Raw genomic sequence first — 20,136 nt, 5'->3', positions numbered from 1 at the left:
TAATCACCAGAGAGTACGCGGAGTCAGAAAAGTCAGTGAGTAAAGATTGCAACTTCTCTTTCCCTATGTCTCTTAGAGGCCCTTTTGCTGACACAGACAGCATTTTGCTCCTGTTAGCACCGTGGAGTCTCCAGATACTGGGAAACAGACAAGCAAGACAATATTGGGCCTCCTGCACCATCAACTGAATTGTCAGCAAAGTTCCCACGGCAGCCCCAAAGGACCAGGCATGTGTGGGCCCCGGCTAGGGCTGCTGGACACAGGGATGCAGAAAGTTCCCTATCTCACGGAGGGGAGCCCATTTGACCCAGACATGGATGAGCTGAGTCCATAAAGCAGGGGTCACACTACTTATCAGCCTCACTCTGTTATGCCTTGGCAGATATCTGACTGTAGACCAGGCAATTTGGCAGTGATAGAGCAAACAACACCCTTCTCCCGTCATCTTTCTACTGCTTACTGACCACATCACTCTCCAGAGAAGCAATAAAAACACATTTTAATTATCAGCCTGATTGCTTATAAACAAGGTGGTGAAAAATTAACCTCCCTAAACAGAGAGCAAGCAAAAGGAGGGAGATTTTAAAATAAAATATTGGGGTCAGAACTCAACCCACAAACTTGAGGAAACTTAGCTCAGGGAGGAAAAGCTGGCTAGGCCCTCTGTTTTTGAGTTCACGCCACATTTCAAGTGAGTGGCAAGCTTCCCAGCCACTGTCCACTCCTTTCCCAGGCCAGCTGGCAGGGACACAGCCTGGCAGGGCAAGCTGCATGCCAGAGGCACATAAGTGAGCTCTTTATCGTGTCGTTTCCCCTCCCGCCCCCACCCAATGCTCTCAGCCAATCCCAAGACTCAAGGCCCCATCCACCCTCTCCCACCCCACTCCCTATAGACAGGAGGGAATAACAGTATGTAAGGGGGAGACCACCTCACCTTGGCCGTCCGGTCCCTGGAGCCACTCACAATGATACCCCCTTTGCAATCCACACAGTTCACCTCCTGTTCATGAGCCGAGTACTTGACAGTGAAGGTGCTATGAATCTTATGAATTCCAATCTTCCCATCTCTAGGAGAGAAATAAGGAGCCCACCCCCAAAAGCTAATTATTCTTTCTGCAGGAAGAGAACAAGTCTACAGAAACAGCCCAAGTCTCCAGTGACATCCAAATTTGCTAAGCGTTAGGCAATTCAGCCCAATAAGGTGCTGAGCTTCTAGATACTTCTACTTCTTCAGTACACTGGTCGCTGAACAGAGCCAAGAGACAAAACAAATTCCCCCCTTGAGAGTATCAAAACCAGCTTCACTTTTCATTAAAGGCTCTTCCTGTTTTCCTTCTCCAGCTAACCCTATTAAGTGCCTTTGGTAAATCTCTCTGCTTTAAATGGAAAAAAACCACTACCCCTTCTAGTCTCCCTCCTCATCCCTTTGGAGCTGAGACAGAGAAGTCCCTGAAGAATACTACAGAAGAGGGTGGAAGGAGAAGCCTGCAGCACTTACCCTCCCGCACTGATAATATGTGAGTTGGCCAGCACGAAATGGCAAACATCCTCATCATGGCCTGCAAAGACTCCCAGGGGCCTCCGGTTCAAGCTGGCACCATCTGGGCGGAACTGATAGGCCAGGATGAAATTAGCCTGGGATATGTACAGAGAATCACCCTCTAGCTGCATCCAGGGCATCTGACTGCAGAGATGGAAAACAAAATTTAAGGATCATCAAGACACAGCATGAAATTCGACTCCGATCTTTGAGAGGCTGACCAATCCCCAGCTTAGCAAGGATAACCTGCAAGGCTAAGTCTATACCTTGCTCCCCTCCTTCAAAATTACCCATCCTTAGGCTACCCTCAGAAAACTAGACCGACTGAGCTTTGTGGTGACCTAATCTTCTTTGGACACTCTAAAAGAGAATCAGAATTAAAAGACCAATTAAATAATTGAAGAATGCTTAAGACTTGAATTATTTGCAACCTAGATTTCTTGTGGGTAGGCAGAGCTTAGAAAATGTAATGATTGATGCATGGGGAGGGGCAAAAAGAAACCTTCCATCTGGATGAATTTTCTTCCGTTCTGCATCCTCACTGATTTGAAGTGTAAGTGATAAGTTTCAAGGTTCCAAGACTCCCATTCATACCTCTGTCCCAACAGATCAGTTAAGGTGTGACAGAGAAAAGAGAAGAGAGAGCCCAGGGATGCCCCAATCTCTCATCCTTCTAGAGCCCTGTTTATAAGTGAAAAGAATAAGCCATTTAGGACAGGAGGCTAATGTACTGATTAGATACCTGGATCCTCACAGGGGAAATCTACATTTCTGTATTAGAAGGTAAGTGTGGCAATGGAAAAACACAGCTCCATAGCAGTCTACTATAGTTCCGGGGCTACAGAGAAATAGTCAGCTCTCATAGGCAGCTGATAAGAGAAATCCACAAATGGTTAAAGATTTCCTCTACAATCTGGCAGGAAGAAGAAAGGTTAAAAGCCACAGGCCAGTCCCACGGCACGGAGTAAGCCTTAAGAAGAAAGAAGACTCTGCCAGAGACCAGGCTCTGTGTGGGGACTAACCCCCTTCCCAAGGCAGACATCCCAGCTGCCTGTCCTACTCTACATAGGGGTCCTGGAGCTACCAAGTCCCGAGCAAAGCATAGGGAAGGCGGATTCAGCCCCATTTACAGAGTCATCATCTCCCACTGCCAAGTCTGTCTGAGCAAACTGGGCTCTGTTTCTTCCCCAGACTCTTTAATACAAGCGTCATGGGAAGGTGGAAAAGTTCTGCAAATTGACTTGACGGGCCATTAAATGCAGCTTGGACTTTGTAGTAACTGAGTTTCTGTTCATGAGGTTTTACAAGTGTGCGCATATATTATATGGAACATGTGTAGTGTGTATAGATGCCTACATTCTCACCCATTCTGCACATTCCTCTTCAACATCCCCTTGCACGAGTTTGTGGCACTCATTGGGGCTTGGAATTCATATGTTTAGAGCCATCTGGTAAACAGCCATTTGTCTAGGACAAGAAACCAGGTCAACCAGGTTCATGCCAGGTGAACAGTGGAGAATCCCAGGGCAGCCAGCTAACAGTTTTGTGTGTTTATTTGCCAAACTGCTTGAAACCAGCCCAAAAAGATGTGAGGGACAAAACCTTGATAGAGAAATTAACTCTACTCTTTGGCATTTAAAGGCAAAAGGGGGAAGCTGAGGGTAAAGTCTGTCATCATAAAATTCCGTCTTTCTGCCCTGTAGTTTCTTTCCCATCACCACCACCACATAATTCCTAGCGAATGATGTCAGTGAAACCAGCAGAAACTGGATACAAGCAAGAGAGAAAGAGGCATCAGATGAAGAAAACTACCTGTACCTATCAGCACAGGGACAGGTCAACCTACAGTGAGGAATCATGATGCTTCCTATCTATTCCAACCAATCAACATGCTGCACTTTTTCGGTAGGGAGTCAAATAATAACTACGAAATAATTTAGCATCAATGAAGCATAAAATTTGTGGGGTTAACAGTTCCAAAGCCATTATCTAAATTTCCTGGCACTTTTTCTAAGCTCTAACTCCTGTAACATATATATCCAAACATTTACATCCTATTTTGACTTGCAATAAAGTAGGGGAGAAGGCTACAGGAAGCCAAGAGTAAAGGTTTAACTCCCTAGAACAGAAGATTTAAAGAAACATTGTAAAACTAGATGAGTTGAAATATTGGCTTCATTTATTTCTTTTGATGAGATACACTAACAGTGGTTACTTCTGAGTGGTAGGATAGCAGGTAAGTTTTATTTTCTTCTTTAAACTTTTCTATTTTTTTCAAATTTCTAGAATAAACATATATTATTTTTATAATTATAAAAAATATGGAATTTGTTAAAATACATTTTTTGTCATCCTTTTTTTAAATGTGAAAAAAAGTCCCTCTGATGCCCTCTTTGTGGTGTTTAAAGGATCACCAGTGCCACACCACCCAAGACAGGCATATTGACACTCTAGCTAGGACTAGATTTTCTACTTCCCCAGCATGCTTTTCTGTCCCAGGTAGATTTAAAAGAGTCAAGAGGCTGCTTACCTGCATCTCCACTTCAGCAGAATCCCCTCTCGGCAGTGCCCTAACTTCCAGTTCTGAGACACCTTCACCCGTTCCTTCACTGGTACACTGGGCATCCTGTCCAGACACAACAGATAATCCAGTCACTACAACGCATTGCCAACCAGAGAAAATTCCATAGGTTTACAAGTCAGGACTCGGGAAAATCCAGAATATATCTGGACATAAGTAAATGGGGTAGGAGACAAGAAAGGAGTACCTCTTCTCTCTCGATACTAGGATAACCAAGAAAGCCCAGGAGAACAGCCTGCCATTAAAGTGTCTATAGTGACATCAAAGCAATCTAATGGAGAAAGGATGACAATGAGTCCTGGAACCACCAGCTATCCACAAGGGAAAAAAATGAACCCTGACCCCTACCTCACATCATACAGAAAAATTAACTCAAAATAGATCACAGACCTAAACATAAAACCTAAAACTATAAAGCTGTTAGAAGAAAATACATAAAAATATCTCTGTGGCTTAGGGGGTAGGCAAAGCTTTCTTAAGACAAAGAAAGCAATAATGTACAATAAAAATTCAATAAATTAGACTTCATCAAAATTAAAAACTTCTGCTCACCAAAATGAATACACAAGCCATGGTCTGGGAGAAAATATTCACAAAATGTATATTTGACAAAGGGCTTATATCCAGAAAATATGAGGAAATCCTCTCTGTATATGTATATATATATTTTGAAGGTCAAGAAGGAACTCTCCTATATGCTTGGTGGGAAAGCAAAATGGTACAGCCATTTTGGGAAAAGGTCTAACAGTTTGTTATAAACCTGAACATAAACCTACTCTATGACCTAGCAATTACCCAAGAGAAATGAAAGCATAAGTACACAAAAACAGTCTTAGGAATTTTAGTCATAATAGCCAAAAGTTGTAAACAGCCCAGGCATCCATCAACAGGAGGATGGATAAACACACCACAGTGTATAGTCATACAATGGAATGCTACTCAACAATAAAAAGGAAAGAAATATTGATACACACAGTAATGTGGGTGAATCTCAAAAACACGCTGAATGAAAAAAATTTTACACAAAAGAGTTCGTATCGTTTGATTCCACTTATGTGAAGTTTGAGGAGAAGGATAGCTAATCTATGGTGGAAAAATCAGAACAGTGATTTCCTGGTAGGGACAGCGATTGACTGGGAAGGAACATGTGGAAACTTTCTGGGTAACATCGTATATCTAAATCTTGAAGGAATTTGGGTTACACAGGTGTGTATGCATTTGTCAAAAACAAATCAAATGATACACTTAAAATTTGAGCATTTCACTGTATATAAATTTTTCTTAAAAAAAAAAAAAAAAAAAAGAACCTGGGGCAGGCCCTGTGGCCGAGTGGTTAAGTTCATGCACACTGCTTCAGCAGCCCAGGGTTTCGCCAGTTTGGATCCTGGGTGTGGACATGGCACCGCTAGCCAGGCCATGCTGAGGCAGTATCCCAAATGCCACAACTAGAAGGACCCACAACTAAAAATACACAACTATGTACCAGGGGTCTTTGGGGAGAAAAGGAAAAAATAAAATCTTTAAAAAAGAAAAAAAGAACCATAAACTAATACACTCTAGTCACTGATGCGCATGCATGCAGAAGTGTTTAGGGGTGAAGTGTACTGATATCTGTAACTCATTTTGAAATGCGTAATAAAGCAAATACAGTAAAATGTTAAGTGTAGGATCTAGATGAGGGGTATATGAGTGTTCACTGAAAAATTCATTCAAGTTTTCTATGATTTAAATTTTTCATTTAAAAAATGTTGGAGGGGAGTGTCAATAGTACTTTTTGGATGAGGAAAGTTAGAATAGTAAGAAATAAGGGAGCACACTAGCAGTAGGAATGGCATAGTTTGGGGGTGGGTTGGAGTAGCAGGGGGTAGGGAGAAGGGCTCAAAGTCCCTTTGAAACTGCACCTTTGGACAGAATTTTGAAACTGTGAGCAAGAATTTGAAAATTCTATTTTGGGCCCCCACATCTCCCCTGGGTCTCCTTGGTTTGCTCCACTGGACAATACAAGGTACACTGCTCAGGACGCAGAGTGACCACTGCCATGTCCACTGAGAAAAGGAGAGAGACACGTTTCTTCATTTCTACTACACCTTCACATTTATCACCCTTTACTAAAAGACAGCAAGCAAGTCCTGCTTTCACGATTGTAACAGATACAGGTTAGAAGGAATGGTTTTGGCAAGCAGAAAGAGAGAGACCCAATCCATTCCTGGATAAATGATAACTCTGCCTCCCGGCCTCATTTCATTTATTAATTTGTATAGCATAATTACTTTTGGTTAAGAAAGTAATAAATGCACACGGTAAAAAAAAAAATGCCAATAGTATAAAAGGTTAACAATGCAAAAGTAAGTCATTCTCACTCCTGGCTGAGACCCTCCCCAGAGGCAACAGTACAATATATACAGGGTAGATTCATATATTGGTGTGTGTGTATTTATACATAAACTCACTTTTTGATTTAAAAAGTAGTAGTATATTATTCTACTCTTTGCTTTCTTCACTTAACAGTAAGTCTTGGGGATCATTCCATATCAATACTTTTTGTGTGTGTGAGGAAGAATGTCACTAACATCTGTGCCAATCTTCCTCTCTTTTATGTGGGATGCCAACACAGCGTGGTTTGACCACAGGTGCTAGGTCAGCACCTGAGATCTCAGCCTGCGAACCGAGGGCCTGCGAAGTGGAGCTCCTGAACCTAACCACTATGCCACCAGGCCGGCCCTCATATTGGTACATTTAGATTCATCTCATTCTCTTTTACAGCTGCATAGAATTCCATTGTGTGACTCAATCATCATTTTAATCAATTTAAAAGGTTCCCAGGCTTCAGCTATTAAAAACAATAAATATCTTTATACCTCAAATTATGTGTGAGAATATATCTAGAGAAAAAAATTATTAGAAATCGTATTGAACGGGTCAAAGGAAAATATTTTTTATTTTGATAGATACTACCAAATTGTCATCCAAAAGAAGTTATACCAACTTACACTTCCAATAAAATATTAGGGTGTTTATTTCTGAATATCTTGATTTTTTTTAACTTTGGAATAATTTTATATTTCCAGAAAAGTTGCAAAGATTGTACAGAGTTCCCATATACCCTTCACTAGGCTTCCCCAACATTAATGTCTTACACAACCATATTTGTCAAAACTAAGAAATGAACACTGGTACACTACTATTAACTAAACTCCAGATTTTATCAAAGTTCATCAATTTCTCCACTAATGTCTTTCTCTGTCCCAGGATCCCATCTAGCATCCACATTGTATTTAATTATCATGTCTCCTTAATCTCCTGTGTCTATAGCAGTTTCTCAGTCTCTCCTTATTTTTCATGATCTTGGCATTGTTTATTTTTCTTTTTATCTTTGCCATTCCAAGAAGTAAAAAAAGATTCCTCCCTGTTGTTTAAACATGTATTTTTTCTAATTATGGATAAAACTGAATATCTGGTCATATGGTTGAAAGCCATTAGCACTTCTTCTGTGAAATGCTTGTTCAGGACCTTTGTCCCTCTTTCTACTAGGTTCATGGTCTTTTTCTCATGAGTTCGCAAAGACTCTTTATATATTCTGTGTTGTCAATTTTTTTCCAATTTATTATTTTCTTTTTACTTAATTTTTAGTTTTTATCCATGCATTTTTAATTTTTATATATCCATAATTTCATGTTAATCTTTTGAAACACTTTAAAGACAGTCAATGTTTAGGAAAGGTCTTCCTGTTACAATTTTCTGGCTAAAGGAAAGTTAACCCAAAATATATTTTTATTTCAAATCTTACCTCTGAAAATCTTTCAACAAAGTAAGTAAAGTTTAGTTAACTCAACTGAATACTATTTAAAAATTATTTAGAATGCTATAATTGCTCTGGATCGTGATTCCAAAGATAATTTATTTAACAAACATTTAATATGGTGCTTAGGATGTGCCAGGCACCGTTCTCATTTACCCAATGCCTTATGCATAGTAAGTATCAATAAGCGTTTTGGTGATAGAGCGATTATACTTCCTGCATTCTGTCCAAATAGAGGACATTGGAAATAAGAAAACTGTCTTTCAATTTTAAAAAAGAAAGCCAGAAATTAACCAAACTGATATGAACTTAATATAAATAACAAAGGAAAATTTGAAAGTCAAGAAAGAAATCACAACTTAATTAGTGCTCTTGGGTTTGCATAGCATGTTCCCAACTTTATCAGAAAGGAGGGAGGGAAAAGAATATACATGCCTAGAAAGAACACTGGAAGGATACAGTAGTCTAAAATGGTTAACTGTGCATAGGCAACTTTAAGTATTTTTATTTTCTTCGTGTTTTTGTGTATTTTCCAATTTTTCTACAATGTAATTTTTGGTAAAGAGAAAAATACTCATTAAAATAATAAGGCTGTTGAGAAAACTGGATGTCAATAGAGCAAAAACCCGATTTAAATTACCATCTCATATCACAATATCATAAATTCCAAAAAAATGAAAGAGTGCATTTAAAAGAGTTTTTTAACTAGAAGAGTTTAAAGTATTTAAATTTTAAATACTGCATAGAAGAAAAAAAGAGATTAAAGTGAAAGAAACAGAGTAGGGGAAAATTAACAATTAATACTGTAGGTATAAGTTTTATCCCTAAAACTTTTAGGGTGCTGATAAATAATCTATGAGGATAACACTCTGTCTCCAATACCCCATAAAAGCGGATAAGAACAGCCCCACAGTACTCACATGATAAAACGCTGGGAAAATGTCCTGCAATAACAATCGTTTACAAACATGCTCATTAACAGAATTCTTCAAGTACCACCTCACATCTATTAAGTGGAAAAACTAGACATTAGCTTTGGTTTGAGAGAAGGGTTTGGGTTTGGTTATATATTGCTGGTAGCACGCTGGGACAGCCCTTCAGAAAGGGATCCTGTCAAGAACAGTTGTTAAATGACAACTTCTGACCCAGCACTCCCACTTTGGGCACTATATCACAAAGAAATCATTCAGAAGAAAAACATATTTTTTACTAAGATATTTATAGTTGCAGCTATATATTAGAGCTAAAATCTGGAAACAGCCCAAATGTCTCTGTGTGGGGGAGAATGGTATACTAATACAATGGAATATATTGCCATGAGAAATTACAAATGTGAGGACTGCAAAATATTTTGGAAATGAATATAACGAGTAATGGTAATTTTAAAACTAAGTCAAATTCACAAAGGTAGACGTGAAGAGACACTACATAAAATTATGTCTCCGTAAATAACAGGTCAGAAGAGGTAAATAGATGGTACTTTAGGAAGTAAGAAATTTTTTTAATATATCATAATTATTGACAGTTAGGTCTTCCAATTCACCTTTAACTAAATAGTAGATTAAAGAAGTTGTGGAAAAAGCACAGAATGCAGACTTAGGAAACTGGATCTGAATCCCAATTCTGTCTCTTACTAATTATACAACCCTGGTTACCTAACTTCTCTAATTGGCAATTTCTTCATCTATGAAATAAGGATATTTCACACAATTGTGGTGTTTCAAAGATAACAACCAAAACAAAGCACAGTATAAGTTGTAAATCACTACAAAAAGGTTAATTATTTTTACATAAATATATATAGTAGTTAATATCCATTAATGGTGTCATTGCTGAAGCTAATCCAATAATCATCTGTTTTCCTCCTAATTTAATTCTATTAGAAATTGTTCTCCTAAAGTGAAATTTAGTCTTCTTTCAGGCTGAATAATTAGGATTTGGGTGTACACATCTAAAGCTAAAATACATTACTGAATTCATCCATTGGGTGAATGTGGCCCTTGGTTTCACATTGCTAGAGAGCAATCTACACCACCAGCTGGACAGAGAACTGAGGAAGTAAAACACAGTCACTAGGATGGACCAAAAGAACTGAACTCTTAAAGAAAAAGATTAGACTCTCTGCCAAAACTTATCTGCAAATCCCTCCCAGACATTAACGAAGAGATCGTTTGTAGTCAACTTCTCCTCTTGAGTGAGGTCTAAGTTAATATGCGGAGATGAAACCAAAAATGGAATATTCTGGATAATAGCAGAAGGAAAAAAGGGGGAAAAGAATATATTTCCTGAATTGGGATAAGGACAGTGCTTCTCTCATCTCTCTGGTTACTTAGCTGCTATTTGGTGACACTTTACTAAGGGTCAAAGCACTACCCTGAGGGCCCGATCACAGCAACAAGAAACTTCCAAAGTTGAACTTTAGAAGCTGCTGCCAAACAGCAGGTGCAAGCGTCCTCTCTCACAACCAACACCATCATCAACATACTTGGCTCTGGTCTTTCAAATCAAACTTCAACTTTTTAAAACCATTTCATTTGGCTTTTCCTTGAGAAATAGCACCACTTTGTTAAAAGCACCTTAACAGCTCAGCTTTTCCATCCCTTGTGTTTGGTCAATCGTTTCTAGTTAGTTTCCCTCGCTGGTGGCCAAATCGTGTCTATATTCTTACTGGCTCGAACACTCGAAAAATCAGAACGAATAAAAAAATCTTCTTTCTCTGAAAACAGTCCAGTGAAAGGGGGTCAGTAGAAGTGCCTGAGAAGACAGGAACAGGTGCCCCTGGGAATTCAATAAGAACCCTCGTTCCCATCCTTGAAATGCGATGCAGCTCTCTGGTTGGCTGTTTCTCCAATACAGTTACTGGTGTAAAGTGGGGGTGCTTCTCCCCAAAATGCTTCGTGCCCTGAAAATAAACCTCTTGCAGGGCTGTTAATGTGCGGAGGAATCTCTAACCTGGCTGTGGGCCTGGTGGAACTTCCATTTTCCCAGCCCTCCTTCTCTTGCCTCAGGCTCATTTTTCCACTTGGGCCCCCTCCCTCTCAGCTTTCCGGCACTTAGTCACCATTATAGTTTGACTGCATTCCTGGGTGCATGACCTATTTTAAACAAAAACAACACAACATGTACCCACGGTAAGCTATCAGGCTCCTTAAAATCTTGGCAACAAGTGAGTCCAGAGGGACAGAAATTAATCTAGGAAGTTATCTAGAGTCCCCTTTCATTTCACCTCTCCTCGCTCATACCCCAAACCAAAAGCAAATTAAAAGAAACCCAGTCTGAAGAAAAATGGCTGGGGGATGAAGAAGAGGGGAGTGTGGGTGTATTGCAGAGGTCTTAAACCCATATGGTCTCTAAGATCAGAAGACTCCTGGATCACAAATCAACCTCCCTCCCTGTCCCATCTCGAAGTTTGATTCCCTTCATGCCACTGATGCCGCCTACCGGCATGACTGGCATGATTTCCATAAACATAATTTCCTGTCGCCTTGGGAATTCAGGAGAGGGTATCTGTCCACAAGTGTAGAACAAGGCCATCTCAAGGGGGGACAGGGCTATGCAAAACGATGCTTAGGGGACTGGAATTTTAACTCAACACTGTCTCTTGATTTCTTGGATCTTCTTGGTCTCTAGAAAGCAGATTTTCCCCCATATCGCTTGTATCCACCAGCTCTACTACCAATACTAAGAATTTGGCTTTAAAGTACAAGTATTTAAACAGCTCAAGACAAGAAACTTCTAACTCTTAATTTATACTTGCATGAGGCTAAATCCTCCAATGGCCTCAGCAGCAAAGGTCTATAATTAAGGTTCAAAAAGATTGTTATATTTTGTTAAACTGCTTACCCTTCTGGCCAGGGAATGTGGAATAGCCCCAACACCCAGGGTAAAGTGAGATTGTGGGAAATATGCCAGCACGAGGACAGACCATGCTCAACGAGAGCATGGAGCAGATCCACATCTCCCTTGAAAGGCCTCCAAATGTCAACTTACCTTACTCATTCAACCTCACCTCCATGGCTCCACACTATGCAAGTGAACTCCCGCCAAGCTCATTTCTTCTACATTCATTCCTATTCCCATACCTTCTCCTATATTGCCAGCACCAGCCTACCTTTGTCCCTGACAAATGCTTGCTTCTCTCTTCTGCGCACTAGTCAAATTCTCCCATTCTTCAAGATCGAGCTTAAGCCTCTACTTCCCTGATTCCTCCACATTCCTCCCCCTCTCATGTGAACCCTTAGACTGAACCTACCACAAACCTAGGCATTGTTAGCTTTTCGCAGCTGTATGTCTTATGTGTCCAATATAATCATAAATTCCATAGGATCGAGTCTTAAACCTTTCAGTACTTCTAAAAGTGGATCTCAACCAACATGCTGCAAAGCACTGGTACCCCAGGAACCCTGAATAACTGTGCCAGCAAATTTTAAACAATTAATAGATTTTATTTCCATTCAACTAAAGATCTACACTTTTATGAAGATTTCTGTCAGACACACCACTGAGCCACAATGTGGCTCATGACACAATTTACTGCAAATAAGAGGAAAATTGCATGTTTAGAGGAACATATATAATTTTACCTCAAAGGATATGAGAGAACAAGGGCAGGAAATAGTTCTACTCAAACAGTAACATACCAGACAGTGAACAAGTAAATAGACAGGTTTTCTGAAACTTGCTTTATTGAAAAAAGACATTCGCCTTTTAATTCCTTAATATACTATCAAAAATTCTAACATCATACAAAACTATGTCTTAGACAAAAGGTGAGAACCATGTTCCTAGAGTAACAGGTATTTTGATAGATACCGCTCAGGGACTGCTTAAGCAAGTTCTCCAAAGTAGAGTTCTCCCTCTGGCAAGTCACCCTTTCAGCAGTGCCTGAGGATCTTCAGGAGCCTGGACGCACTACCTTCAAGCTCCAACAGCCCTTCCTAAAAATGAGTAACACACCACATCTTCAGGAATTCAACCAAGGACTCCAAATTCTTATGCTAGAGAGGCTTGAGGGAAGGAATCTGAGCAGATAAAATAACTTAATGTGGCACCCACATGTCAGAGCTGTCTAAAGCAGTTTCAGAAGCACTGGGTATAACCCTGATTCTTTACATGAGCCTAGGATTTAGGGCCGTGTTCACATTCATACCCATTCCGTCCTGCTACTGGGCAAGTTCTGTATTTGCAGGGTACTTGGCCAGTGTGTGTGTTCTGCAAGACGTTAAGAGATATTAAGCAGGAAAAAACAGAATTTTATGGTCAAAACATTTTGGACAATGCTGGCTGAAACAAAATTAAACAGGTCTGTCTATCACAGGACTTCTCAGTGTCTTTAATTTACCAATTAAATTAATTTAAATTAATTCCCAAGAAAGAAGATGTGAAGTACAGCATTTCCCACACTCAAGTGATCACAGAATCAGTTTTGCAAGAATTCCACAATACAACTTTCAGAAAGACTGATCTAGCACTTTCTGAGAATAAACAGCAAGGAAGATGCCCCTATTCTTTGTGAACAGGCCATCCTCTGAGTCATGAATTAGACACTAGCAGACGCAGAGGGGACTTTGCCCTCATACCTTCAAATTGACTTTTCCCTGGGCTCCCCATCTGAAATGTGAGGAACAATTACACTGCTCTGCTTCTTGGGGTTGTTTTTTATTGTTTTTAATCTTGCAACGGTGTTCTATATTAATCACCAAAACAGGTTCTCAGCCCAAGTGGCCAGGCTTCAAAATCCCTGGTGCCCTTCCAGCCTAGAAGAAGGGATGGAGAGAACATGAACCAGACACCACCCAGAAAGTTTTTACATCTCCAGTTTCTAGGCCATTATGATAAAGCCAAACTGCAGCCAAGATAAGGGATGAATGAGAGGTTCTTCTTTAGTAACTCACTTCTGGAGGGAGGCCTCTCTCAAGCACACACACCACCTGTGTCTGAATCTCGACACACCTTTTCAATATGGACTCAAGGAAAACTCAAAGAAACATGGGAGGTCAAAGCTGGAGCTACAGGGAAAAAAGAAAAAGTACTGGAAGAAGACTATTTCCCTTTCTCTACAGAGAAAGAACCCATTACAGAGTTAGTGAGCAGGGGAAATAGCATTCCTTTCAATGAGGCAGCTTTCAAGGAAAAGTATCTCAACATATTTACTATATAACAATTTAATTTCCCTGTCCCATCACCTGCCACCCCATCCCCATCCCCCCCCCCCCCAAAAAAGCCCACAGATTGTGGATTTCCTCTCATTCTTGGCAGAGTTACCAGAAGAAATATAATACCCTCTTCGGACTGCTCCCAACAGCTGCTGGAACAAGAGGGGAAGCTGGGGGTAACCTTCCAAAGCTGCCTCTAAAAAGGACCATTCCCACCGCCAAACCAGGCAGCCAGTGAGCATAAGACTTCCCTTTCTCTACTTTCTTAAAGCAAGGGGAGACCCCAAAAGGAACAGTGTCCCCTAGTCCAAAATACTTGCCTCCAGCCCATCTGTTCTCCTCAACTTGACTCTAAGATGAAACTTCCGTACAGTAAGCTACTACTCTATTTCTTCCCTGACATGCATTTCTTGAAATAATCTTCCACTACTCACAAGACTAGTACTCTTTGTTTGTTTAATCCACCAATTTCCAAGTTAGGGTTCTTACCAAACTCCTGTCTAGTATAATTCCCTGTCTCGGTCCACCTCCCCAGTACCATACTCGTCGTACACACACACATACAAATCTCCTTTCAGGTCAAGAGCCTTGAAAAACACAAGTCTAGGAACAAATTCAGCAATGGCTACACTGTACCCCAGCCTTTTTCCCCTTCCCCAACATCATCATATACTAAACGCATCTCGGTTCTATCTAGAAAAGGCCCATCACCAGGCAGCAGAAAGACTTCCAGTTAGACTTCTGCCTCTCAGCTGAGACCACCAACAAAGAAGTTCACGAATGTCAACTGCGGGGAGAGGCAATATCTCTCTTTGCCGAGGAGAAACTGGACAGAGCCTCCAGCATTGTTCCCCAAAGGTGACAGCCGGGTTGAGTGAAGACCGTGAAAACTGTACAAGAGCTGGGGGAGAAAATATAATGTAAAGAATGATTTGGAATCAGGGGCAAGAGAAGGCAGAGGGATGAACTGGCTGACCCCAAATGTCTTTTCCATCTCTAACGCCTATGATTCTTTGACCTCCAATTTTGTGCTGTGGACAAGGAATGGAAAGTCAACAGACGTGGTGATGTTTTGAAAGAGCCTGGCAGTCTGCTCTTGTCATTTAGTGGCCTTTGCATGTATTTTTTAAGGTGTCTCCAAGCCCTGTCTTCATTTCACAGTTGTCACCTTTCTCAGCAATTTGAGCTCATGTCAAATACCAAAAAAGAAGAAGAAGAAGAAAGAATGTACTGGCAATTAATTGTAGGCTAAAGAGGGGCAGGCACAGTGGCCCATTGGGTGGCCCAGACTTCCAGGGATGGCAATGTAGACAGTCTGGATATAATGAAGAACTGACTCAAAGTAGAGACAAGGCAGCCAAACCTCTAACAAGAGATAAATTCTTCCTCCAGATAGTCTCATACTTGGTTTTAGATACAGTTCAAGTATTTACATGATTCAGGACTCATAAACACATTCTTAATTAGCACAACCATCTTGCTTCTGTTGATTACAACTGGAGTTCCATCTGAATCCTGTTCAAATCCGAGCAAGACTGCTGAATAGAAGGGACTTTCCTCAAGAATAAACCAAATCTTTGGATTCTCAACATCATCGGATGGTTGACACACCTGAGATAATGCTGGCACTTAGCAAAAGTCTGTTTCTGTAGATCAAAGTGAGGGGCATGCCAATTTTCACTAAAAATTCAAAACTCAACTTTCTCCTCATTTTTTCAAACAGTTGATCCTATCTTAAATTTTAAAACTTTACTGGAGCCTGGCCTCAAGAAGAGTCTCCCTGAATTTCTCCCTGTTCCCCAGTTATGAGTCAGGACCAGAAACTAATCCAATGCCAGAGTCAACCCAGAATTAAGTTGTCAAACTAAGGTAATTCTTTTCTATGTCAAATACTCAAAAATAATTTTTTTTAAATCTGAATGCTTCGCCCGTAGCCTCACTGTCAGTTTGATTTCCGCAGCTCAGGCAAAATCTTTACCTAAGGTGAAGCTGCCAGACACAGAAAACTGAAAGTATGGAGTATTGAAATATTTTCAGAGATTTCATTCCAATGTGAATTGTTTATCTTGCAGATTCTGAGGACTTTGGGTTTCTCCATGTTTCTGCCTTGAAAGCTAGGAAATTCATCCCCTACTATTCAAGTTTTACAAGACTGGAAAGGCTATAAGCAGCTTCTATACGCTCCCAGTCTTGGAAGAAAGAACTCTTCCATTCTCCCAGTTTGCATGTGGAGGTACTGACTGTGTTAGATATTTCCTGCTTCCACAGGTGTATTGTTTTATTTATTTTAAGTATGTAAACTGAACTCAACTTTTATTAACTCACAAAACCATTAAAAATAAGGCTTTCCAATATGGCTAAAGATAAATACATCCATAGATAAAACCTTTCAATGAACTGGAGCACAAGTAAGTGACTCTCCTTCCTAGGTAAGGCAGAAAGGTGAAGGAGAAAGCCAAAACTACTTTAAGTTGCTAATTGTTTTCTGAAAATCACTGTTTAGACCTTAAATGTAACCAGTCAGCAATGCCTTCTCCATTCAGAGTCAGGAAAGGAAACTTTATGCTTTCTGGGACAAAAAAATGCTCTTAGGCACAATCATTTTAAAACAAACAAACACACTCTGCTTATCTGTGTCCATCTCACCACTCTGGACGTTAATCATCACTGAAATAGATACCCCAGCGCCCAGCCTCAAAGAGCTCCAAGCCCACAAGCCCCTGGCTGAGGAATGAATGTACATGCCAGGGCAAACACCTCAGAGCCTTACTCCCTAAACACCTATTTGTTAATTCTAGGCAAATCCATCACAGCCAAATGCAAGAGAGCACCCAGGTATTGCTCAAAGGATATTTAAAATAAAATTCAAGTTTGAAAACATGTAGGAGTTAATTTGGGAGGAAGAGGATCAAGTAAGTTTTCTTTAATATAAGACTGGCAAAAGTATCAAAAAAACACACACACAAAGATTTACACACACACTTTTTTCTTTCCATTCCTGTTAATTTCCAGTATCAGAATTTGCAGATAGCACTTCCGTCACACCGTCTGTCTAACTTCTTGCATTTAGCCTACAGTATAAACTGACAGAGTTAAATTTCTCTGTTTTCTTCTTGAAGACTGAACTAGGTTAGTTTTCCCCCTACTCTTTAGGGGAAACTTAAAAGCCTGCTATATGAAACATTTCCTTGATTTTTATATTAAAGATAGTTCTAGTCCCCCAGGCTTCATAAAACCTTCAAACGAAACTGATTTTAAACCAGATGACTGACTCAAACTGTCTTTGTGTGCACTTTAAAAAAAAAAAAAGCTCAGGATACCTACTGGTGATCACTATTTGGGCAAGAGGCCTAAAGGGAAGCAAATTATTTGTTTGTGGTTTTAAAGTGGCCAAAATGCCTTCAAGCACAAGTATAAGACCATTAACAAATAGCAAGGAATCAAAGCAGGTCATCTTACTCAACAAAGCTATGATCAGTTAGGAACAGCCAAACTGAAGGGGACTTGCCCTGGGCCGGAAGGTCAGTAAACCTTAGCAGTTTGTGTTTCTGAGAATCAAGAGGCTCATCGGCAGGGAGTGCAGTCCCTAAGCCCACAGGTTCTACTGTCTTGTTTCCAAAAACATTCAAGTCAGGTGAGAGAAACTAAGCCGTGTGTGTGTGTGTGTGTGTGTGTGTGTGTGTGTGTGTGTGTGTGTTTTCCCCCACCTCCTGTCTTTAGGCAGCATCTCCATGCCAAACCATCTCCACTTCTGTTATATACAGACTGACTAGCGGAGAAACCAAGTAATTAAAATTAATAAATTCATTAAAATTAATAAATTGTGCAATTTATTGAGTGCCTACTATGTGCTGAACACTGTGCTGGCACTTAGACACTACTACATTTAAGCCTCATTTTACTGGGTATGTTATTCTTTACGGGTGACAAAACTCTGGAGCAGTGAGGGTCTGTGGCTTCTGATAAAACGAAGTTTTGTGTTGTGCTTATAAAAATAATCCTGCGGTCCAGTCTTCAGTTAATCAGCCCAAAGCATGAACTACAGCCCTGCAACAATCCAAGCGGTCATACTCTCACTGAACTTTGGGCCAGGCTCCCTAATGCCCTATGAGGACTGGGGTGCATGCCATCTCCCTCCAGGGATGACAACCGCCTCTCTTGGTGGCTTATCACATCCTTGCAGCTGTCCAGAAACAGACCACACTGGTAAACACTCTCTCCACCTGCTGTAACATGCATAACTTCTCCCTTCAACTCAGAAAACACACACGATGATCCTGCTCTTTATCAAATGCTGTGGTAAAACTTCCCTAGAAGGTCGGAGATACCTCATCCTAGAACACAGGCAAGAAATCAAAACACACATGGCTAATAATGAATAAAGCCATATCACCGGGCAGTCTCAAAGCACTTTATACCATAAACTCACTTTCATTTTGTTGCTTCACTATCGTTGCTTACAGAATACACACTTTCCCATTATCTCTCTTTGAGAAAATTTGAAAAGGAAAGAAAAGTAAACATCAATTCTTTCATTCATTCATTCAGTCTCTACAAGGAGAGAAAGCCCAACTTTGCTTTGGCTGGCTTGGGTTCCAGTCATTTTAGCCAACTTTCTTACAGGCCAACTGATAATGTTCTTTCAAAGAGTTTTTCTTATAAGAAATGAAGGTCACAAGACTGCATGCCCAAAAACTCCCAAAGAATCATCATCGTCATCAACAAAATAATACTAGAATAGACAAAAGTTAAGCAAAATAATCAGGTTCAAAATTTACAAAAGATTATAGTAATCCTGTACATCATTAATAATACCCATCTGGAAAACATACTGAAAAAGACACTGTATTCACAATAAAAACAGAATATTTAGGAAAACTTAGGAATAAGTGTAACAACAGATATGTGGGAACTTTATAGTGAAAATCTCAGAAACTTTTGAAAAGGCACAGAATTTTTTTGCTGGGGAGTTGAGTGGGAGTGCAGATGTCCCCCCCACACAAAAATCCAACAAGGATAATCTAACCCTAACAGATATTAGACTCTATCAAAAAGCAACAATATTTAAAATAGTATGGAAATGGAAAAACGTATCAGTGGGAGAAAATGGAGTGTTCAGATATGGATCCAATACATATACATATGTATGTATGTGGGCACATATGTATATACATAAACTTAATATTTGGCAAAGTAAGCTTTCTAAAACAAAGGGAAAGACAAGAATTATTTAACAAAAAGTGTAGAGAGAACTAGGTAGCTGTTTAGAAAAAAGATGAATTCACCCCTTGTACCAAAACAAAAGTGGTGTTCATGAAAGTGTTAACTATTAAAAAAATCAAATTATAAGAAACCCAAAGAGAGCCTGTGGAGGAAGTATAAATTTCTCAGCTTTGGAGAAAAAAAGGAAAAAAAGTCACAAAAGACTGACAGATTCTGATATATTTAAGTGTAAAACATCTGTAGGCTAAAAACAGTAAAGTAAAAAGAACTAACTGGGAAAAATACTTGCATCAAAGATGATAGACTAGAGCCTAATATCTATGACCCACAGGGATTCCAAATTTATAAGAAAAACATCAAGACCCCAATAACAAATGGGCTAAGACTAGGAACAGACAATCTCACAGGTGAAACAAACACATGGGAAAATCTTTATCCGGGTCAGTGGTGAAAGAAATGCAAAACAACAAAACTTTGAGATACCATTATGTGTCCACTAAAACAGCAAAGATTTTTAAAGTTCTCACATAAAATTGGTTTAGTTTCTGGTGCCACTATAACTTGGTATTAACACCTTTACAAACTATAACCTTTGATCCAATAATGCTAATCTCAAGAATTTATCCTAAGGAACTAATTCAAAAGATATATATATTATAGAGTATGTGACATATCTCAATAAAACTGTTACCAAAAATGTGTTATTCATTTCATTGTTATCTACAATAGCAAAAAGCTGGACATAAAATGAAAGTTTAATATTAGAGAAATGTTTTTAATCATCTCATTATTGTATAGCCCACAAACATTTATTGTGTACCTATTCTGTTAGGATCAG

At 39.7% G+C, this 20,136-nt stretch overlaps 1 protein-coding gene across 8 annotated transcripts in view; it reads right to left on the bottom strand.

Moving 5' to 3' along the window:
• The window catches only part of FBXW4 (F-box and WD repeat domain containing 4), an 84,537-nt gene that overhangs the window by 62,219 nt on the left and 2,182 nt on the right, over positions 1-20,136 (bottom strand). For all 8 annotated transcript variants that reach the window (XR_011522438.1, XR_011522450.1, XR_011522451.1 and 5 more), the window contains exons 2-4: positions 4,071-4,166; positions 1,499-1,684; positions 935-1,067 (exon numbers count right to left, since the gene is read on the bottom strand). Coding sequence is in view for 4 of the 8 variants with exons in the window: in XM_070558462.1 (XP_070414563.1) it covers positions 935-1,067; positions 1,499-1,684; positions 4,071-4,166 (415 nt within the window). In the remaining 4 variants the exon portion in view is untranslated. The remainder of the gene's footprint in view (positions 1-934; positions 1,068-1,498; positions 1,685-4,070; positions 4,167-20,136) is intronic.

Source organism: Equus przewalskii, chromosome 1 (genome assembly GCF_037783145.1).
Source record: "Equus przewalskii isolate Varuska chromosome 1, EquPr2, whole genome shotgun sequence".
Classification (NCBI taxonomy): Eukaryota; Metazoa; Chordata; class Mammalia; order Perissodactyla; family Equidae; genus Equus; species Equus przewalskii.
The sequence above is the reverse complement of the archived record's forward strand: the minus strand, read 5'-3'. Positions and strand labels throughout refer to the sequence as shown.